Here is a 22,892-nt window from a genome sequence, read left to right as displayed (position 1 = left end):
AAGACTCCATAAAGAGTTCCTTGGGAAACGCCAAAACAAAACAGGGGAAACTATCATTATAAAAGTATTATTATTGATTTACAATATCAAATCGCAACGATTGAAAACAGGGAAAACAAAACAGGAACAACGTCAACGCTCGCGTTTAAAGACAGGAATATAACGCTTTTGTGAGTGTACGATTAAACATAGCAGCTTCAACTTTCAACTAGTACAACTAGTTTCAATATTAGCTGGAAGTGTTACGTTTTGAATGGTTTGTTTGGATTCCATAATCTCTTTTATAAAATAAAATTCTAACGATGACCTCTGCAGTACATAAAGCTATTTTTCATGCAATTTTTTCACGATGGCAGTGATTCTGTGTCGCCAATTCAGAAATAATTCATTCAAAAAACCCCTTAAAAATGATGTAAACATTGAAATATATATATACTCCATGTTCATGCACTGTTGCAGATTTTTTCCGTTCGCCTAAAGCTTATTTTAAAATGAGCAAGAACTGGTCGTTCAAAGCATGTACATTGAGTATATATCGTTACATTAAGGTCCCAGTTACACGCGATACCAGATTAGTAGCGTACCACGGCAGATTACTTTCCAAATCAGATTCATTTGTTGCAGTTACACGAGGATATAGCAATCCGGTGCGAAATCACTTCGCTCTGGAGTGGATATGGAAAATGACCCGGTACATTTCTGCTTCCGTGTAATCCGGTATATTTTTGTTCGCTCTTCAGTTGTGCGCAATCACCGCAATGCATTTTGTTTGTATCTGGAATCAATCCAATATCATATGTATATATCGAGTCATAGATAAATCGATACAAAAACTAATCCGGTATCCGTTGTAACTGGTACCAAAGTCAGTCAAAGCCTATCATTCAACTGATTCAACTTCATGCAGCCGAGCTCGAGTTGCATCTTGTGAAACGAATACGGACTGAGGTACGAATTTGGCAATTTCGCATGAATCGTTCATGATGCCTATATACGAGATATTGCGCGTCATTAATTAATATACAGTGTCCGGACATCGATGATTTGCATGTGAAAGATTACTAGAATCACGGCAAATTATTTGTCTTTCTTTACACGTCGAAGCTGCAAGTATGTGAGAAAACAACACGTAAAACTCATCGCAAATAAAATGAGCTGATTCCACCATAACATGTCCGCATCGATACCCTGCGAGACCAGATACTCCGAGCCTTGAAGACTATGAAAAATACGTTTAAACGGCTTAGAATTTGGGGAAAAAACCTGTCGAAGAAGTTGATCTTAGTTACTGTAATTGCTCGTTTTCATAACCATTTAAAAATCATTTCAGAGAATACTAGCCTAAAAACTCTCTACTATAGGCACGGGTGACCGTATAAAAAACTCGCCATACACGTTTGAAATCAGTTTCAAATTAACGACTTGTGTATATAAAGAAGAGTGTTTTCTATAAGAATCTAACCGCAAAAATATAACCGGAAGGTAAAGTCTACATTTTTACTCACCAAGGTAAACTGCTAGAAAATCCAGTCGTGTTACTGACTACGATGGGGCAGGTAAATTCCATACCATCCAATTCATTAATTTCCAAACACTTCATGAAACGAAAGAAAAAAAAACTGTTATTACCTCGTCAACCTCATCCCAAATTTATTTGATAAGGTTTGTTGCAGCTACATCTTTCAATTATACATATATATGCAGCTACATCTTTCAATTATACAATACATATTTCAATTTTGTTGCCTGCCTCAAAATGCAATGTCAAATATCATTGTTTTAGACCTCCCGAAACTGAACAGATTCAGTTTCCGCTGGTGAATGACCGCGAAACGCTCATGGGCCCATACGGTACCTCTAATCCATATTTGAAAATACTCAAGTATCTGAACCAGCCGATCCAATCTCCAAACGACTCTTGATTGAGTAAAAGACCACCAAAAACCTATGAATATTTGCATGTAAGGAATCCGTTAGACGAAGATGGTCCTCTGCGATTTAGAACCCATTTTTGATTTTCTTTTATTTCATTCAACACGCGGTTAAAATATTAATTACTTCCATCCTAATCTCATCCATTTTTCCAGGATTTGCCTGCCTAAACACCAACTGTTTTCATACTGAAGTTTATAAACGGTAATATACATACCAGCATTATTGTGTAGAGGACGGCCGCCATTAGATTTGCCACAGCAAATATTCCAAATGTCGCACTGAAGAGAAACGCGAAGCTTGTTCCACAAACAGCGACTTGCACAAGCGTTAAAACGAAGATGAAGAATTTGCCCGCATCCGAATCAAAACCTGTAAGTTCAGTCAAGACAAAGTCAAGAACGATCTTTTCAAGGCAACTCGTGGTGTGTTTCTAACATGCTCGTGAGAGGTTGACAGTGCCCATGCAGTGGGTTGGATAATCTCAAGACATTGTCTGGTATGGTATGTCAGCCATATATGACTAAACAGTTATTCAAGACGTTAAATTTCAAGAGGTCAACAGGTTGTTGAAATAGCACTAATGCAACTACACTTCTTTCATCGACAACCTTGTAGGATGTTAGCGAAAACCGTCGCCTGACAACTTTTCTACGAGATGAAAAAACAGAGCGAAGCCCAAGGCGTGTTTTAATATAAAAAAAAGTTCAATTTGTACCAGTGTTGAAACTTTGTGTCGCTTTGAAAACGCACATGCAAGTTGTTGCTATAGTTGACAAAAACTGAACTGGAAATGTTGTACTGCATCCACAAATTGTAGCTGATCAAATTGTTTTCCGGCTCCATCAGACTGCTCACCTGCCATCCAGTAGACGATTATCGCAAACAAAAATGCAGATAACGCTCTGTACGGTAAAAATTCGGCAAAGATTTTTGCCAGAAAATACACCGAGACTCTGTAGTAACCACTCGCGGACTCGTGGCTAAATAAGACGAAAAGAAACGTTTGATTATGAGATATAACAGTAACAATCGACTCTATCCATGTAGGTGATCTGAAATAGCGAGAAAGATGGACTAGTTTTTATCCATTTCTCGGTTAAAACAACGTATGAATATCTCTTGAAATATTAATACTTTCAGATTTCGGTTTCAAATTTATGTCCAAGCTATAGTTCTTATAACTAAACATCTAAACATAATCACAAAATTTCAACTGGTTTCATAAAGAATAACGAAAGATACAATCGATTAAATACTGCAGAATGATTTCCATTTCAACAAACTTTCTGATCGCATATTCACTAAAATATACGAATGCGAAATCACTTGAATGATAAAAAATTTCCGAATACTATTTGACAAAGAAAGAGTTTCATTTCATCTCAATTCAGTTCATATCGGGTCGACGGAATTTTTCTAGGACATGGAGGTAAATAAATCGTAAAACAACTATTTCACCGGCATTCTTTTATAGTCTTTCCATGCTCGTTTACTTACACAAAAATAGACTTTTCTTTAATAAGAAGCTCAATGGAGTCCAGGTTTGCGTAAACCATGTTCATGATGATAAAGAAGAAAGCGCCAACCCTAGGAATATAAGAAATGAAGCATCGCTCTGAAATTACAACTTCTGGACGACAATCACATGTATATGCATGCACTAACATCGTCCGTGAATTAACAAGAATTACGCGCCCGTACCTGTTTTGAATTCCTTTCTCATCTTTTTCAATTTTGAAGTACAACGCGCCAACAACAAGCCCAAGGAATGCCATCACAAAAAACTATAAATGCAAAAAAATATTACACTCCGTCTCGACTAATATTTTATCACTAAGGTATAAAGTATACCTTGATTTTCACCAATTTTTTATCACTATAAGGTAGAGTATACCATATTCCGGTATATTCGAACTGCACTATAATATTTTATCACCAAGGTAGAGTATATATACCATATATTCCGGTGTATTCGACCTTCACTGATATTTTTAATACCAAGCCGGTAGAGTATACCATTTTTTGGTATATTCGACCTTCAATATTTTTTATTACCTGCATGAAGTCATACCTGGACGATTGTGGTTAACGGATTTCGTATGAGACAGCGGACAGAACGCTGACCAACAATACCCATCTGACAAGTTAAAAGGAAATCTACGTTATGGAAACTAAACTTTTCTTCAAAGTCAGAGAAATATAATAGGATTTCATCTATTTATTGTGCTGTATTCACGTATTATGTCGATGGGAACATACAGCCGGGTGGGCCAGTCTGAGAATATAATCCTGATATCCTAATTCTATGGTGTTCATTCACTGTGAAAAGTGAAAACAAAAAACAATCTTCAATTTCCAAAGAAAAGTTACAACTATTTAAAATTTGCAAAGCGGACCAAATCGTTAGACTGCCGGCGCTGCTGAAAGTGATGACTCAAACTTGCTGTCCCCGGAGTGACTACAAATCCAAAATGGAATTTTCCGGAAGATTTGACGAGCCATTAAAAAGAATCATGCAGGAATTCACCTGTTTAAACCATCCAGTGGCGTAGCGGTTTTGCTGAGCGTATTTCGTATTTATCGCGGCTTCAGAGTTTGGGTTGGCTTTCATGTTCTCGAAGATCTCAGTTACTTGCTTCTGAATTGCCTGACCTTGGGCCGAGTCTTTGAACTTCCGAGCAAGATCCAAAATGGTAATCTCTCCTTTCTCCGTATCTTTGAAGAGAAAACAAAGTCTCAGTAAAGGAAACGACATTGAAGTAAGTGAAGAAGGGAACTAGGGAATTCCGAAGACAATCAACAAATCTAGGCAGTTACCATAGTTTCGTATTCAGGTTAACTGGAACGTTTGTTTAACTAAATCTTTCTCGTTTTGGGGAATATTGACATGCTCAGAAAGTGCGGGTTTACGGCAAGGTTATCACTTTTGGATTGTTTGTTTTGTGAATCAAACTTCTCTCATTTTTCTTTTGGAACAAGATTATACGAGCCAGCTTGGCTTACCGTTTACTTCATCATCAGCCGTTTCAAGTTTCGCTGAATTTATGACGTCCAGGAAAAAATCAGGCGGGTTATTGTGCGGTTCGCATTGATACCCTGCAAGTAACAAATTAAATAGTTACACACCTAAACTTTATGCAGAACATACATTATACCTGGCTCAGTTTTCCTGTTCCTGTCATAACGATGATGGTTAAACACAATTTGCACTGCACAGTGCATATTTGGTTCAAAATGGTTCCACAATGGTTCAACATGATTTACACAGAACATGACAATGCTAATCGTTATAATAGCCTGAATCGAGCTTTAATTACCTATTTCTTCAAAGTACCCCAGCGCTTCCTGCGCAGGGCCGTTGTACATCATGTGACCATCTCCCAAGAGACAAATATTATCAAACAGCTTGAAGATGGAATATCTTGGCTGATGTATTGAGAATATGATTGTGTTTCCCTTTCTGCTCAGACTGTAAGAAAAGAAAAAATCGTCTTAGTATTTGAAATTTAGCGTCAAAGACAGGGTTGAAATGCGCTAGACCTAATTCTTTTTTTGCTGGTTAGTTTGGAACAGAAACTGATTTCTTAACATGGTTAATGAGTAGTTTAATCTGTGGTTGCTAACGGAGCTTGTTGGTGAAATGTGATGCAGGTTCAAGGGACTCTGATCTAAAAAAATCTACATACTCGTGTAGTAATTGCATGACGCTAGATGCAGTCGAGGCGTCCAAACCAGTGGTTGGTTCGTCCAAGAATAGAACGTGTGGTGACGTGATTAGTTCCATTCCAATCCCTGTTCGTCTCTTTTCACCCCCAGATATCCCTCTCACGACTTCATTTCCCACCTACAGGTCGAGCAAACAAAAAATTTCAAGGCTTAGTACGCAAGTTATGTTCTAGCCAGGCGATCTCGTGCGCTCATATTTTAGACATATAGAAATCCATTCTGCAGTATTTAATCGATTATATCTTTTGTTATTCCTCATAAAACTAGTTGAAATTTTGTGATTATGTTTAGTTATAAGAACTACAGCTCTAACATAAATTTGAAACGGAAATTTCAAGAGTTATTAAGTTGTTTTAACCGAGAAATTGATTCAGTTTTATTTGATAACTACAAGTCCAAGTCTCTTCCCGTCATTTCTGATCACGTGGAAGCTATGATACTTTAAGCTATGATACAAATGCGTGTAAAAGAAAGTACGAAGAGATGTCTTTGAAAGAGGCAGAAGACGTTTACCAGTACCTTAGAATCTGCAACTTTGCTTAGTCCTAGCTCGTCAATGAGCTTATCGACTTTTTGAGCTTTCTCTTCGCTGGTCATAGAAGAAGGCAGACGCAACGATGCCGAGAAATATATGTTTTCACGAACTGTCAGTAACCCCATCACAACATCGTGCTATAAGCAAAGAAGTTAAGATAAGTAAATTAGCTTGTATAGGTAGTTCACCACGTAAGTATTTAGTACTGCAAAGCTTTCTGTCCGTTAACTCGGGCCTTCTTAATCACGACGAACGTGATATTTGAGTGACGTGTAGATGTGTATTCAGGTAATTGCAATCGATGAAGGCCCGGGTTAACGGACCGAAAGCTTTGCAGTATTAAATACTTACGTGGAGTACCTACAAGCTAAATTACTTATTGATGTCTCCATGCAAACATACAAGAATATTATCATTAAGATAAGATAGATTTGGATCCATAAGCAATTGGACAAAGTCTATTTTTAAAACTCAAATTCTCGACTCTGACACTAAGGCTATATATTGCTATGCAGTTACCTGGACAACATAGCCGGTCATCCGTTTAAAGTTTGACGGTTTCTTTGTACCATTGACCATAATGTCGCCTGTCACTTGTGACATATCTTTGCGATCAGCCAGCATGTCAAGGGTCCTGGGCGGTAGAGAAGAACATTTAGTCAGTCTTAGTACGAACAAATTGTCAAATACCTAATCCTTTGTACCGAGTTTTCGCCAAAAGTGACCGACCATGTAATCGTGTTTTTCCCCCAAGGCTCGTCGAGAGGTTAAGCGGGCCCAGGACAATATTTAGTTTAGGTCCGATCGATGGTCATAACGTTAACTGGGGTGCACCAATATTGGGGGGTTACCCTCTACAAGCCGGTAATATAGTAGCTGTACTCCCATCGAAAGAACAGGGCTAGGGCCGAAGCTGGACGCTTAATCGGGGGGTGTATATTCATAAATTCATCTTATGCTCGACTGATTTCTTTTGTACGCTATTGTTCCTGCGGTAGCAAACATGAATATATGAATATACACTCCCCAAATAAGCGGTCTAGCTACGGCCCTGCTACAGGGCGTTTTTACATGTAGACATACAGCTGTATTTGAAGTACAAATTTAGCTGAGAACTATTATTAACGCACGTCGGCGTTCGAGATGACAGAGGTCAAGATTGGGTCTGAAATAAACCATCTGTAAGGTTTTTTATGAAATTTATTTACGAAATTAAAATATGAAATTTCATGCTTAAACTTACGTGGTTTTTCCACAACCAGTTGGACCAAGAATTGCATTCATTCCAGGCGTAAATATACCACTATAAAGAACGAAAAATAGCATGAAACTTGAAATATCATGGCTGGGTTTTACTGACGGGACAATTTCTGTTACGATTCCTCGATATAATAAGATTCATATTATTTCTCGTCCGACATATATTAGCCGATACAAAACAAGGAACAAGAGGGTGACTTGCCGGCCAAAAAAATGAGCACTTTCGAAGTGCCGCAATTGCCGAGCACTCGCACACTCAGCATGAAACAAAGAGATTTCAGTTGAACGCAGAAATCAATTATTGTTACAAAGCTCTAATTATTGAATATTATTTAAAGTGCGTTGCGGCCTTGGACGCGTCTTAAAGAGACAAATGCCCACACTATTGCCACACTATTGCCACGCGGTAAACATCTTCCACAAAATTGCTCGCGTTGGAAAGCTGCTTTTAGTCGTAGCGGACCTTTTTCCTAAGTCCATAAATCATCTTTGCGAAAACAGAGAATACACAATCGTTATTTAAAGCATTCTGCATTAATTCGGCTTCAAAACCTGGAATATTTGTAGTTTGGTTACAAGATAAACACATACATAATATTCTTAATCATATATATATAGCATCGGTCTTATATATATGGATATGTTTTAACTGGTCAGAAACCGTCGGAGTTTTCGACTATTGTAAGAAACCTAAGGGGACGCTGGTTGGTAATAGTGCCAGGAAGGTGCCGGATCAAACTGGATGAGACTGGCTCATACCATTATTTTGTTCAATAAAATCGGCCTTTGGCAGATACTATGACAGGACATGCCACAAGACAGATAGGCTTGGAAAAACCTCGCTTTCGTTCTGAATTGCACCAGAGTTAAAATTACAATTTTTGTTGATTGGTTTTAATTAATATTGAGCGTAAAATAATAGAGATAAAATTTGGCTGAAGCTATTAAACATCGATTTATATTTTATACATGATAATGCAGTTGTGTTGTCTGAGATCGCTGTGTTTACATTAGACACATACCTTATACCCTTAACGATCTCTTTCTGAACTTTCTTCCGTTTGACTTTTACCTCGACGGTGTATTTGACATTGTGAAATGAGATTGTGGTACCTTGGAGTGTAGCGGCCGGAATTGTATCGGTTTTAGCCGGGCCATTAGTAGCGCATTTAGATTGAACGTCGCTATCTTCAGTGTCATTCGCAAAAGCTGGATTTTCGATAGCTATTTGTACTGTAGTCATTTTATCCTTGGAATTCTCGCCTTCCTTAGTACGAACGCTCACCAATTCGGCCATTCGTAATCCGGAATCTCAACTTAAGCCTTCCCAGCACTCAGCATTTCATACATTCCAGTTCATTCGTGTTAAAAATCCTTTTTTACGCCGTATAATTAATGTCTGGTTTGCATGGAGATGTCAAATTAAATCAGACGGATGTTTTGGATATACGAATGTTTAATTTGCATATGGAAATCTTGACTTATAAAATTTATTACAATGACGACACATGCTAGTGATGCTACGATGACAAACACAATCCTGGTTGCAACTTTCGTAACAGTTATGCCGTGATGTGCTGGGATTTTTGCACGCAACTAATTGAACATCGCGACAGACAACCTGTCAATAGTAGGGTGGATGTGATAAAGTGCGAATTCAATGCTTTCATTATCAAAGCAATCTTTCCTAGGCGCAATAGTCATGTAAAAATATCAATTTGTTACCATTTTATTCCTATCAAAACAGTCGTAATCACGCAGGAGACGATTTGAATTGACTACCTTTAATAGTTTCGCTTGATAATAATTCATGCTCACTTTGATCATCAAAACAGTCGAAACGGAAACCAGGCCTATGAAAGTGAATGAGGCGGGCTACTTTTGTCACCAGCACCGTCGTTACTACGCAACGAAGTTATTGAAATTGTAAACTTGGTTATCATTCTTAGCTTACCGTCTCACCGTGGTCATCAGAACGCAACTGTGAAATAGTTATGTCTGCTTCACGACGCAAAACACAAATATTTACATTCGGAGAATGGAGCAAGTGTCAGGTTCAGTTTAGGAATGGAAGATTGGTGGTAAGTTAAACTTCCTGAATGACCGATCGATACGTTTTATCCAAAATTAAAATCGCGCTGCACCTCTAGATATCAACCGAAAGGACCTTTTTATTAGTCAATAAATTTTGTGAAACCCGTCCAAACTTATTAAAAACAAGGTTTTAGTATAAATTTAGGACTAATCACTTCTCTGGCACATTCCGTGTTAAACGTAAACAGCTGCGATTCATTAAAATGAACAGCCTTTTTTCAAATTATGACCTCCTATTCAAGGGGCTTTTTTCCACATGTGAAATCTCGTGTGAAATGACTTTGAATAATTGAAATGGGCAAATAACATGTCTGGCTTCAATAGACCTTTCCCCTTTTCGCTGTCAAGCGTGCAATGCGCGACGCTAGTTGATTATCAAGGTCAATTTCAGTTGTGATTTCGCCATGTTCAGGAGCGATTTAGTTTAACAAAGAAGCAAAAAGAATCGGCAAGGTTTTCTTACAAACAAAATCGGTTCAAACCAGGCGATATCACAACTCAAAGTTGCTTGATAATCAACTACCATTGCGCATTGCGCACTTGAAAACTAAAAGCGGAAAGGTCTATTCTAGCCTCCTCCGCAGGCAACTCTGTTGGTATTCAAATAGTTTTATAGCATAGATGAGTAACAATATAAGTAGGCAAAGCTGTGTAATCCCAAACGGCAAACCTTTGAGAAATTGAGTTCATAATATTTTATATTTTAGCCGAGTGTAATTGAATATTCATATGTTTTGGTCCGCAAATAGTTAGTTCTCAATTCCCTTATATTCAGTTACACTCGGCCAAAACATATGAATATTCAATTACACTCGGCGAAAATATAAAATATTATGAACTCAATTTCTCAAAGGTTTGCCGTTTGGGATTACTCAGCTTTGCCTACTTATATTGTTACTCATCTATGCTATAAAACTATTTGAATGCCAACAGAGTTGCCTGCGGAGGAGGCTAGGTCTATTCATGGGACTGTCATTTCCTGCCGAAATTGTCCTACGTAATCGTATAACGCTTTGCATCATGGTTAAAGCTGTAACGCTGAAGTAACACTGACCGCCTCGGATGGAAATAAAATCGGATTTTGGAAAGCCCGTTCTCGCATGTGACTGATTTGACCGACAAACGGCAATGGCTTTTGTCGGTGAACAAACTGACGAATGAAGTGCTTTTTGAATTCATTTTTTTTCGTGACCGGCCACAAGCAATAAATCATATCGCCGTTTGTCTGTGACATATGAAAGAGATTTTTCGGTTGGACATCGCACAGCTCACCCTAGTTCTTTTAAAGCTATTACACAGTTGCACTACCATAATGGTGACGCTGAAGTCGCAGTGGCAAGCGATGCAAATACTTTTGATTCGAGCATTCTAGGACGGAGCATAAGCCGTATTCAAACAAGAAACAAAAGCTGGATTTACTTGAGACTTGTTCTGGCCTTATCAAGGCCACCTATCGTGTCGCCCAGTTTCCTGAGCGAGAGCAGGCTAAACCGCCCAAATTTGCACATACACTACGAAAACTTAGCCCAAAATCGCAGACCTATAGTCCACGTTTAGAATCATAGTGTAAACACGTTTGTAGACAATAGGCTTATGCACAATATATTAATCAATGTTCACTATTACACCGCGATTGTCTCACTGCCGTACGAAATTATACGAACATCAGCGTTTGCACACGGAACTAAGGTGTTACTTAGAACTAAAACTTTGGATAAATTTTTCAGCGTTATACCCATATATTGCACGCTGCACGCTGTCTGTGTCAGCCATAATTAAAATTAAACACTATGATAATTCCTACTCTTTAAAAAAGTGAATTACCTTATTCCTTTGACGATACTTTTCACAACTTTTTTCCTCTTGATTTTAATTTCAACGTTGTATTTTAAGTTTTGAAAGGAAATCGTTGTGCCATGCTGAACAGCCGTATTCTTTCCTGAGCCAGCTGGCTCGGCATCAGACGATGACGAACTACAGTCTTTCGAGAGCCTGTCATAACCTTTCCCGTAACTGGAGTTTTCTACCGAGTATCCAACGAAATCTTCACAGGAGCCTTTATTTTCAACATGGTTTCGGCTGTTACTGTTAACGGTTGATATTCTGGCTAAATCCGTAAACTCTGTCGCAGCAGCCATTGTGCGAGGTACGACCCGTCAATATATTTGCTTTTCCTCTTATGAATAGTAATGAAGCGCGGTCTTCACTTGTGGAAAAACTGAACGGGGCTTCTAATCGTAAAAACAGCTGATTACATACGCACCCCCTCGGGAAAACCTCATGCATTTAAGGATAGATTTGTCACAGTCAGACTTTTACTTTTGAAGTTCACATGCAGGTCCTCAAATATTGAAAATCTTCAAAATCTGAATGCATGGCCATAGGAATTGTTCTGAACCCGCCAAAGCGTAAAATACAGGATGTATTAGGAAGGACTTTCTTGAAAAGGTCTTTTGTAATCGGGAACCATATTTGGGACATCGCTTGTACGAACAGCGTTTTTGATTAGTCGGTTCAAACAATACCGGTCTTAAGGACAAAACATGCACGTTTATTTCAGAATAGCGGCCATTTAATAATCTCTTTTGTTCCTATTACAAATAACTAACTGAACAGCAATGGAATTATAAATTAACGGTAGTGCATGAATTGTAATGATATGCTGTAATCGTTTTGATTCGAATAGCCTGTCATTCAAATATTTACCAATTGACTTAATATCGTAAATTAGAACTGGAAAAACTTTACGGCAATCTTTTTTCACTGAAATTATACTATCAAACTTTTTGCCATGATTTTGAACATTTGCTACTAAGTAGTGCCAAGCCCCCGCCGCCGCAAATATTGCGTAATGGTTGCGTAATCAAGGCGCGATTCGCATCCGCCAAAGCGTTTAATATATGAGTCTGGCGTTTCCTTGAGTGCTGAAGTTGTAAAAAAGGTTAAAAAGGATAAAAATTTGTGTGAGGTAAAAGTAACAGAAGTCGATAAGGCACGGAATTTGGTGCGAATTCACTATAGGCTACAGTGAGAAGTATGACGAGTGGAGGCCATTGAATCATATTTCCCCTTTGTGCGACAAGAGAGAATGCCAATACCTGATGCAGACTCCCTGGAGCAAAGGGCGGAATTCTTTAAACACAAACTGTATACCGAAGTTAAAAGGAAGCTTTATTCCGTTGACTTACTTGCTTATACAATATACAAACTGGGACGATTTGTCCGTCGACAATTTCTGCGCCGTTTTCGTTTATAACCGCCGCTATCTGCACAGCGACAGCGAGAATAAGGACAAAATATACCCCAAACTTCCAGGCCATTTTGACGAGCCTAAACTCGATATTTTACTAAACAATTTACTATCAGAATGTTGCCAATTTCGCGCTCTATTCAAATTTGGCGGAAACTATAGTCATAGACCTGCGCAGTTCGTGCTCACGTCCAATCCCCGAGTCTACGCAGCGCGCATAATAGTAAACATTAGTAAAATATTGCGCAATTGATCCAAAACAACTAAAAAATGACGAGCTTTCATTAACTCCAATTGCCGTAAAAATATATTCAAAACACGACCCATAACCTATATTTTAATATTCCAATGGAAACTCGTGAATAGCTGGCATGCAGAAACGGCAAGAAGCAAAAAACTACAAAATTTCCTCTTTATATTGCGGCAAATCTAGAGAAATATAATACCGCGTAATACGAGTAGACTTTTTGTTCAGCAAAAGTTTGATATCTGTCCTTCAAATTCAAGCCTGCCATAAACTATTTAGCATTGCGAATGTACAATTTAAATAACAAAGTCTCCTAGAATATACAAATCGATTTTGACTCAGTTATTCTTGACAGGACACGTACTTGCTTGAAAACTGACTTGGAGATCACCTCTTCTTGGATTCACATAAAAGGCCAACTTTGAAGGCAAATATTTTATCGTATTATATACTGCCAGTATACTGCCATATTAATGATTGAAATAGTCGTTCGCTTTTGAAAGTGAAGGCCAAAAAACAAACCTAGCTCCAATTAATGCAAAGCATATTTTCCAAGGCTAGCTGCATGGTACCTCGTATAGTTCTAGAAAAGAAGTTCCCTTGCACAAGAGCTCTCGATCCAGTCTTTTTTGCTACAACTGAACGAACGACCTAATGATTCTCTGCTTTCTTGTGGAGTCTGGTGACAAGCCTCATGGCGTAAGCAGTTCTTTGCACTGATTTTATGGCTGTCTGCACGTTTCGTAGTCGCACCAGATCCTCCTCGTGAAACAGATCGTGTTCTTCCTCGGGTGGTTGACAGTACAGAACGCAGATACGATAAACCTGAAGCATGACCAACAACGCATTCTTTGCCGTAAGAAACAGGAACGTTCCACTACCTTGAGAAGATGAAACAACATGTCTGATGTCTATAGGCCCTGTTCACAATTTTTGACGCGATTTTTAATGCTATTTCCTCCTTTTGACAGGTATGAACGAGTGGAAAAGTTACGGGTGTTTAAATGAAGGCACATAGACATCAGAACATTCATGACTATTTGCTTGTTTAGATCTTTCTAAGGAAGAACATCGCATTAAGAATTGCAAGTGTTAACAGGCCTTATGAAAGAGCGAATTTCGGTTATAATTCAATGCTCAGAAAATCCTATTAACACGAATTTAATCCTTGAGATTAAGTTAGGATTAGGGTTAGATATGGATTAGATTTAGAATTTGGATTACATTTAGGATTAGATTTACGATTACGATTGATCATACCTGTAACTTTATAATACGACACCAAAACAAGCCGAACAATAAGAAACGGTCCATCTTGCAGTAGCATTGGCGTTAAAAGTTGAATCAAATTTAGATTTCTGTGAACGAAATTTTGAAAGATTGTAATCCCTTTGACGAATATCCCCAAAACGGATTTCTTCTTCGGAACGGGATCTTTGTTCGTCTCATAGTCGTCGTCTGCGATGCCAGCAAGATCTAGCTTCGTATCTGCGTGTAGTTTTAGTTGAAGGTTCGCAATTCGGTCTTTCTGCTTATCCATCGCTTTCTTTTGAGCAAGTTTGTGTGTGTATAAGGCTGGAGCCACCTGGAAAGATGAAAAAAACATGAGAATGAATGTTTCTGGTCGTGAAGGATAGAATCCAGCGCCATGGCAAGACCAAACATCTGAAAATGAGTGAAATTGCAAACTAAGTAGTTGAATGTGGAATAGGCAGCCCTGTAAACTCTAATTATTTTTGTATCATCAAATAATAACAAACTTCAGCTAAAAATATAGTCGTATTTAGTATCTTGTTGGCAATTGCTGAATCAGATACGAATCATCCAACGATTATTTTATGACCTGGTTGCGTTTAATTTTCATGTCGCGTTCTTGTTTCTTTAATTCCTCTTGCTTCAGTAGTTGTTCCTTTAGTTCCTCGCGGTCTTTCGCTCGTGTTTCCACTCCCATTACGGTGACGGAGAATTGGAAAAGACTCATTGACCAAACTGTCAGGATTGCTCGCACTAAACTGAAGGACACAGACAAGAGATGTCAAAACTACAGTTTAGAAACTCAATAACACAGAGGAAAAGGTATCACAATACACAGTTTAGAAACTGAACCCAAAAAACACAAACTCTTCAAACATTCAGGTAAGACGAGTGAGCGGCTCCTTACTGATCGTTCCCCCCGACACTTGAATCTTCGTAAATCTCCGTGAGTTCAACGATATCCGCCGCCGTTGCGATGTAAACCAATAGCAAGCTAGATAGCTGGTCACGTGTAATCTCTCCCTTGGGCAGCATCCAACGACCAACGACCAAGAAAAGAACAAATGTTTGGTCGAGGATGGAGAGCCGCGATTCGTCGCTAGTAGTCGATTCAAATATCTGAAACAGATGATAAAAGCTCGTTGAATCTTTCTCAAGTTCTCGCCGTGAAAAGTTTCACATCAATGGATGATTTTCTGCAATAGACATTTTCATATGGATGATTTTCTGCAATAGACATTTTCATACAGGTTTTTGGAAAACTGAACGAAAGCAACTTATACTTTTGCTTGAAACTTTTACAATGGTCTTATCAACTGACTATATATAGCTTGGAATAACTAGACTGCTCAACGAAATTGTGACAGTATCTTATGCTAGTAATTATTAGGACTGAAAGGCGACCTAACATCACCCATGTCTTCTTACAAATTGTTTCTAAGAAGCCTGTTGTCGATAGCTTAGGACAAGGTCGCGGGAACAAGGCTTGTGGACAGCTAGTTTGAAAACTTGCTATATAGCATGACAAGAAGATTATTGTGACTGTACCTCGCCCAGCAGATTTGTGCTGTTGATACTTGTTGAACACGTGATTCCTTTATTGAAACGAAGATTAGTTTGTGCGCATTCAACTAACTGAAGACGCAATAACCAGAAACACGGAATCTCTGTGATCGTAAAGATGAAGATACTTGGACAAAACCTAAACGAAAAACGCAGAAAAATCACGCTATACGGCCGAGTCGTTGAACCCTTAAGGAGCACATTTCACAAACAATTTTAAGGGATGGTTTAAATCCCCGCTGGTAAAAGATTGAAACCACCCTTTCAAGTTTTATTTCTACGTTTAGGCAGTTTAGGCTACATGCACTATGGGCCATGATATCACTTCTAATGGAAAGCTCCAATGCAAAGAATTAGATACCAAAGTAAGTTAGTTCAGGTTTCCTCCTGTAGTGACACTGGATCAATAAGAGATAATCCTTACTGGACCTCTAGGAAGAATAGTTTAGAACTGATAGAGCTATCCAGTATAAATAAAGTTAGTTTACTTTAGGTTTCCTCCTGAATCAATAAGAGATTGCCCTTGCGGATCATCAGTAAAGCGAAAACGTGATGAAAATGATCTGATGGAAACCATTCAGTGTGGTGTAGACCATCAATTCGGTATAGTTTAGGCTAATTTGAACTAATCAACATACCAATAATACTCGTTTCCTCGGCGATAGAACACGGTAACAGCAGTCTCGAGAACAAGCATTGATAGAACGATCAAAAATAACCAATACATTGAATCCTGCTTAACTTGTGTCACCCACCATATGAGAAAACACGCGTGAACACAAAACACAAAACGACTTAGAAAGGCAGCAAGGTATGTAAATATCCTCTCCATTGTAACAGAAAGTTACCACAAGAACTCGTATTTGTCGCAAATAAAGCTATTAATTTACTTCTGCTTATTTCATTCACTTCGGGTAACGAGGAACGACGCTCAGATTTTGGTTGTGTTTTCACTAAAAAACAGTCCAGTAAACCAGCAAGCTATAGCGATAGCATCGGTGTGTCAAATTCTCGAGTCGTCAGGCAAACAAACCCACGTAAATTGAGGACAAATGATCGAGTACGTTGAGTTAAGTAAACAAATAAAAGGTTTCGAGGCAGCCGAGTTCATTCAATATACAATAATCTGCATTTTGTTGACTTTTGTAGCGGGACCTGTTAATACCGATTCACATTAGTGACGTTCATGCACAATGTTTTGACTGAAAATTTTTTTCCCATTTCTTGCTGACAACGAGAGCTGGAACTTCAAAGAAAACATCAAATTTGGATTGTCCAGATGCTGAAAAAGCTTCTTGCTTGTACTATTAATTGTAAGTTCAACCCTTCAAGCCTTTATAAGCATACAAATTCAACCATCGACTCTGTAGAGTGTAGGCAAATTTGTTCACAATAATAGCGAAACTCCAGTTGGAAAAGGCGATGTCTTCAGTCCAGTGTGGCTGACCAGAAACTGTGGACAGTATTGGAAAGAACTTATGACTTCTAAGACGTAATACTGGCTAAAACCCTAAATAGCCTCTCAAGTTTATCGGGCTAATCCATTGATGCCGAAATCCATAATCGCCAGCTTTCAATTAATTTATACGGTTGATGACAAAAAAATTAAATTCGGATCTGTCTAGTTTAGTTAAACCACAACGCAAATTTTTCTGTTCAAAATGAAATGAACGCAGCTGGCTAAAATACTCGGTCCACTTATAAATTGCAAGAAAAATTGACAATAACTTCGAAAAATCACCTTAAATCCTTGTCTTGTTGTCTGTAGTTCATATTTTGAGTTCACAAGATGTCATTTTTCGGAGTGTGTTTTTTCTTGTAAGAAAAAACAAGCCATCCATATAATGATGGAACATATATTTGTTTAGTCTTGATTTGATGAAACTCAAGGCTTTGTTAAAGCTTTACACGTCGAAATTCAAAACGTTTATAAGATAACAATAACTGGAACAATATTTGCACGGACTGACAAATTATCAATAATCTTCCTTCTTCGTGCGTCAGAAAACGGCAGGAAAAATATTAACAAAAATGCACCTGATAACATCCAGCAATATTGTAATGACGCTATTTTAATTAAAAACAGCTTAAATTTTGACAGCAACGTGTTTACCATGCAGTGAAAGAGTTGGCCACAAACTTCATAATGCTAAATGCGGCCGCTGTTGTTACAATAAACAGAAAAACAAATGTCTTCAAATACTCATATATAGATATAGACCGTAAAGTTGATTGTAAACTTAAGTAAAAAGACAAGTCCTTTGTTTTAAAGCGTTTAGATATCAATGAGAAATGAAGCATATATTTAATATTTGAAATGGCAATTAGATACACATATATAGTCATATACATAAAGCTAATTTTCTATATAGCGTTCCCTTCACTACTTTGGCTTTGTTTGAAAGGTCGGAAAATCTGAATTGCACGAATTTGGGCTTAATTATTCCAATCAATATAAATGCAAAATTAACTGACGCAACATGGGGAATCCTTTGCAATTCCAATGGGAACAGCATAAAATGCTTTTTTTTATAATATAAGAAGCGTACAACGCATTGCACCTAATTGCAAGGCTGAAAGCATCCCCAATCCAGGTAAAATTATGGATATTTTAAACGTCTAACTAGAGGATTTAATCTCGCCTGCGATAACTGACTGTACATGTTCCAATATGCATGGTGTCAAAATGTAACAAATTTAAATTATTTTTCGATTGGAAAATTGCGTTCCTGCAATTATTAACACTTCCCGTTATTAGAATCGAAATTAAGCTTGAATTGTTAATGAAACCTCACAGCTTTCTGTTTGCAAAAATTGAAAAATTTTCGCAAAGAAACAGAAGGTACCGTAGCCCGAACTGATTCGTGTTCAGAAGTAGCCCAGTACTCGTGGGCTTAACTTGAAATTCTATGCACAATGGTCGTCATTGACGTCAAATTTTTCAAAGGTCATAGATATATTTACATCATTCTTTACCAAAGTAAATTTTGGTCATTTTTGTCACAACGTATTATGAAACAAGTTATTAGTTTATAAGATCGCAATGATATCATTTATATCCAACTAAAGTCACTAAATCTCAGCACAACAGTTGGAAAGAGGTGAAAAACGATTGAGTTTGAAGCAAATGACACAATAAAGTTAATTTATATATATTTTTACACTTTTATACAGTAAAAAACATGAAGATACATAAACCAACTGATCTCGTTACAACTTCATGCCTACATGGAGTGTGGGGGTAGCCTTACAATGTGCAGGGTACCCCCAGACCTCACATTCAGGTGGCACCATAACTAAATACTATGGAAAGAAATAATACAATTATTTTTTCGTATGTTTCTGATCGGACAAAATGTTCATGATTTTTACGCTGTTTGCCAAGACAAGCTCAATGGCTTCCTTCACATTGTTTGTATCTAGTTCAGAGCAGATCTTATCAAAACAATCCTCCAACCTGAAAAAACAAATATCAACAATTGCAATCATTCATCAGTTTGACTGCTTTACATCAAACCATAGTCAAACACACCTGAAGTCAACTGCTTTTAAGAGGGAGGTACTCAAGCATTTGAACCATTTACCCCACTACCACACAAAAATTAAGCATATGTCCAATAGGGTGTCCCCATTACCCAGAGGGTGCCCCCACATACTTCCACAAATCTCAAGCAGTAAGGTATTTATCAAAATCATTATCCTACCTTTTCAGTTCACCTAAAATTCTGCCCAATCTTTGTTGCTCGTCTTTCAGTATCGTTCCAAAATGCATTTCTTTCAAAATCGTAGTTTTAAGTTCCAAAATTTCCCTATCCAAACTTTCTTCTGTTAATACTGTGTTCTCCTCGTTTTTCAAAGCATCGCTTATTTCTTTATGTACCTCGTCTTCGGGCAAACAAACATTGGGACTAATGACAAACGTATTCCGCAACAAAAACAATTCAATTTTGTCGATAGCCTTGTCGACGTTTTCATAGCATTTCTCAATCAAGTTTTTACACCCCTGTCGGATGGTCGAGCTCAAAATCGTGTCCCCTTTCGCAAATTCGTCGTCTAAAACTCTGCCCAACTCTTTGAAGAACTCCTTTATGTAATCGTTGATCGCATTGAAGATGCCGTCGACAAAAGCCTTCGGAGTAAAGCCGAAAAGTTGAGTGGAATATTCAAAATTGTGCACTCTTGCCGCCATTTTGTGTGGTTTTTCAAAATTAAAAACAGGCGGCAGTGAACTCCATATATATGTCTGGAATGATAATTGTGGCCGATTACGTCATTGCATTCGTCATCATATCGGACATAGTCCCCTGCGCGGTTATTACTCATTTGTTGTTTCAATTTATAAATTATAATATATATTTTATATAATAAAATATTATCATACTCCAGTTTACTTTGTAACTGTAACTTGTCATTGCTGGCAATTCTTTTTGCCCAAATGTCTAGTTCAATAGGACCATAATATTCTTGATGTTTGCATGGTGACAATCGATAAGTAATTTAGCTTGTAGGTACACCAGGTAAGTAACTACTAAGTAATTACTAATGACTAATTAATCAATTAATTAAATTATTAGTAATTACTACATAAGTAATTACTTACATGGTGTACCTACAAGCTAAATTACTTATCAATAGAACCAGTCAAAAGGTTCGGGCATTGGTTTCAGACCCCAAGATTTAAATACTTTTTTAATTTGAACTGTTCAACCTTGCCATATCAAGCTAATGTTATGGATAGCAGTTCTCACCACTTTATTTCTTCTTTTTCATTTTAATAAGGACAGGAAAATTTCTGACAACCTCAGCCAAGGGAGAACCTTCCTTTTCCTGCAGAAATATAAAGCCAATAAGGATGAAATTTACAAAGACTGAATATGCAGGTTATTCCATCAGAACTAGTTAATATCATCTTACTGGTAACTGCATATGATGTGCTAACATTTTCTGTGAACTAACTCTGTGGTGGTTCTAATATATTACATTGTAATTCACCAGCTATCATGAAAACATCAACTGGTAGACATGACGCAAGGGGATCTCACTAACCTGGCAGTAGGCCGACCAAACAAACTCATCATAATTTTCAATACATTCACAGTCAAAGCATTTAGTCTTGGCTTGCTCAATAAACTGCTCAACAGAACAACCACGACGAGGGGAGGTCATCAACACCATGCCCTGATCAGAAATTATAAAATAATGAAAAAAGAATAAATAAATAATCCCTAAACAAATTCAAACTTAAAGTCAAAAACTACATCTTTACTTACGTCGGGTTTTAGAAGGGTGCTTATCACATCAGCAAGACTTGCATGTAATTGTTCATACAACAAACTAAACAGGTGTTTTAAATTACTATTGAATGCATCAAAAAGTCTGCTAGTAAATTTCAATTGATGCATTTTCTCAATGACTCACCAGTCTGAACAAAGCACAAAATCAAAGTGACCCTTTAAGTCACTGTAATCTTCCCACATGTTCCATCTTAGCTGTCTAGCATAATAAAACATGACCTAAGTTTGCTATTTACAGTTTGTGGGCTGTAGGTTTTGTATAGGAGTTATATTTAATTTCATTTATTGTTTCATAGGAAAGCGCATCTAAAAAACTATTGGATATGAGTTCTGGGAATACTATTATTACTTACCTGACATTGACTGCTTTACTTCCTCCAAATTGTCTTTTGTTTGTCCTTGCAATTTCTTTAAGATCTTTGAAAATAGTCAAGACTTTTTAACTGTGAGATATCGCTGATCGACTGTATAAGGTTCTCGATATAATGTATTACATACAATGTCTAGATTATTAACCATTATTAATGCATCATGCATATAAAGCTCTAATTTAAAGGATACTTGAAACACCATCCATATTTCCATCTGTGATCAAAATTTCTTGTACATCAGATGCAATGGCAAGCTGAATAAAAAGAAAATGTAAGCAGCTTCAGTACAATATGAATATAAGTGGCAGAAAGGTGAGAGTTATCTACTCACAAGGTGCTACCTCTAAACTACCTCTAGATTCATTCACAAAATGTGGTATTTCAATTCAGTGTTTCAACTCACCATCATTCCAGCAAGGCCAGTCATTCCAGCACCAAGTTCGCAAACAGTTTTGCCTCTTTATAAAAGAGTAATATGAATTCAATTACTATGCAATTCCTAACTACACTGGCAGGCAAAATCACTTGAAATGAGAAAGTGAGTAATCTCAGATGAAAATAATAAATATACCTGAAGTCTTCAGAATTCTTTATACATATATATGACAATACTTCTTCAGAAGGCCAAACACCTGAGTAGGCCAGTAGGGAAAAGGTCTTAGCTAGGCTCAGCATATTGGCTTCAAAGTTCACAGATACATTACTCACAGATATTTCCAGTGTTATCAAAACCAGTTGCATCATTCCAGTTAACTGCACGAATCCTTTGTCTGTACAATGACAATATTAAAAAAGTGCCTTCAAAATTAGGTATGGAACAAAATTTTACCATTGAAACTATGTACTTGTCATAATTTTACGTATACATTACCAACCTAACGGCTAATCGACAGCTGGGGAAGTGCTCTGAGGCATATTCAAGCCACTCGTAGCCAGATTTAGCCTTGGAACTGCCATTACACACTTCATAACCAGCTTCTATTAAATCTGTTATCTTGTACGACGTGAATAAGCCATAAGCATGGCTCCGTTTATGCTGGACATCTAGATTTTGATTCTTGATAAAATTTCGCAAAATTGCCCATCTTTCTTTAGATCTATTGCATTTTGAAATTTCACTTTTTTCCATCTTTTTTTTTAAATCAAAAAAATCAAACAGGTTGCATTATTGCAACTTTTTTTATTTACGTCTTGACAATAATACTTCATGAAATCGGAATATTGTGTACCAGTCGTATAAAAGGCTAGTTTACTTTTAACTGCAGTTAATGGCATAATTGGCCAATCAGAGTCGAGTAATTAACTGCAAAGTGTAGTTAAATAGTTTTATACAACCGGTCCGTGGTCTAATGATGAATCTAAC

General features: G+C 37.5%; 4 protein-coding genes and 1 long non-coding RNA gene across 9 annotated transcripts; 1 reads left to right on the top strand and 4 right to left on the bottom strand.

The window, feature by feature from the left end:
• Positions 1-80: 80 nt before the first annotated feature.
• Positions 81-11,907, bottom strand: LOC114520424 (ATP-binding cassette sub-family G member 2-like). 3 transcript variants are annotated; one of them, XM_028540679.1, is made up of 16 exons: positions 11,375-11,907; positions 7,440-7,499; positions 6,716-6,830; positions 6,181-6,333; positions 5,622-5,779; positions 5,253-5,404; positions 4,939-5,031; positions 4,463-4,650; positions 4,007-4,072; positions 3,637-3,719; positions 3,433-3,522; positions 2,791-2,915; positions 2,150-2,304; positions 1,856-1,945; positions 1,506-1,594; positions 81-1,219 (listed from the first exon to the last, which is right to left on the bottom strand). In XM_028540679.1, the coding sequence occupies exons 1-16, from the start codon at positions 11,686-11,688 to the stop codon at positions 1,078-1,080; spliced, it is 2,073 nt and encodes a 690-aa protein (XP_028396480.1). In that variant the 5' UTR covers positions 11,689-11,907; the 3' UTR covers positions 81-1,077. The 3 variants fall into 3 exon arrangements, with proteins under 3 accessions (XP_028396480.1, XP_028396482.1, XP_028396483.1); XM_028540681.1 differs by lacking the exon at positions 11,375-11,907 and adding an exon at positions 8,479-8,931 and having other exon boundaries at positions 82-1,219; XM_028540682.1 differs by lacking the exons at positions 7,440-7,499; positions 11,375-11,907 and adding an exon at positions 6,901-6,988 and having other exon boundaries at positions 84-1,219.
• Positions 9,148-20,949, top strand: LOC114520429. 3 transcript variants are annotated; one of them, XR_003686693.1, is made up of 6 exons: positions 9,148-9,537; positions 11,453-11,696; positions 16,530-16,675; positions 17,014-17,177; positions 20,644-20,744; positions 20,860-20,949. It is a non-coding gene; the product is annotated as an uncharacterized LOC114520429 (long non-coding RNA). The 3 variants fall into 3 exon arrangements; XR_003686694.1 differs by lacking the exon at positions 17,014-17,177; XR_003686692.1 differs by lacking the exons at positions 16,530-16,675; positions 17,014-17,177; positions 20,644-20,744; positions 20,860-20,949 and adding an exon at positions 13,403-13,488.
• LOC114520425 (transmembrane protein 26-like) lies at positions 13,675-16,886 on the bottom strand. Its single transcript, XM_028540683.1, has 6 exons — positions 16,503-16,886; positions 15,850-16,003; positions 15,209-15,420; positions 14,891-15,059; positions 14,308-14,632; positions 13,675-13,928 (listed from the first exon to the last, which is right to left on the bottom strand). The coding sequence occupies exons 1-6, from the start codon at positions 16,694-16,696 to the stop codon at positions 13,699-13,701; spliced, it is 1,284 nt and encodes a 427-aa protein (XP_028396484.1). The 5' UTR covers positions 16,697-16,886; the 3' UTR covers positions 13,675-13,698.
• On the bottom strand, positions 17,991-20,228 carry LOC114520428 (protein MIS12 homolog). The gene is made up of 2 exons (XM_028540686.1): positions 19,569-20,228; positions 17,991-19,321 (listed from the first exon to the last, which is right to left on the bottom strand). The coding sequence occupies exons 1-2, from the start codon at positions 20,051-20,053 to the stop codon at positions 19,189-19,191; spliced, it is 618 nt and encodes a 205-aa protein (XP_028396487.1). The 5' UTR covers positions 20,054-20,228; the 3' UTR covers positions 17,991-19,188.
• Positions 20,437-22,882, bottom strand: LOC114520427 (calmodulin-lysine N-methyltransferase-like). The gene is made up of 10 exons (XM_028540685.1): positions 22,405-22,882; positions 22,238-22,299; positions 22,101-22,161; positions 21,933-21,987; positions 21,720-21,783; positions 21,512-21,575; positions 21,283-21,357; positions 21,135-21,198; positions 20,911-21,042; positions 20,437-20,691 (listed from the first exon to the last, which is right to left on the bottom strand). Exons 1-10 carry the CDS (start codon positions 22,656-22,658, stop codon positions 20,617-20,619), a joined length of 906 nt encoding a protein of 301 aa, XP_028396486.1. The 5' UTR covers positions 22,659-22,882; the 3' UTR covers positions 20,437-20,616.
• Positions 22,883-22,892: the final 10 nt, after the last annotated feature.

Source organism: Dendronephthya gigantea, unplaced genomic scaffold (genome assembly GCF_004324835.1).
Source record: "Dendronephthya gigantea isolate DGI-Jeju-01 unplaced genomic scaffold, DenGig_1.0 000016F, whole genome shotgun sequence".
Taxonomy (NCBI): domain Eukaryota; kingdom Metazoa; phylum Cnidaria; class Anthozoa; order Malacalcyonacea; family Nephtheidae; genus Dendronephthya; species Dendronephthya gigantea.
Note: the sequence above shows the minus strand (reverse complement) of the source record. Positions and strands in the feature narration are given on the sequence as shown.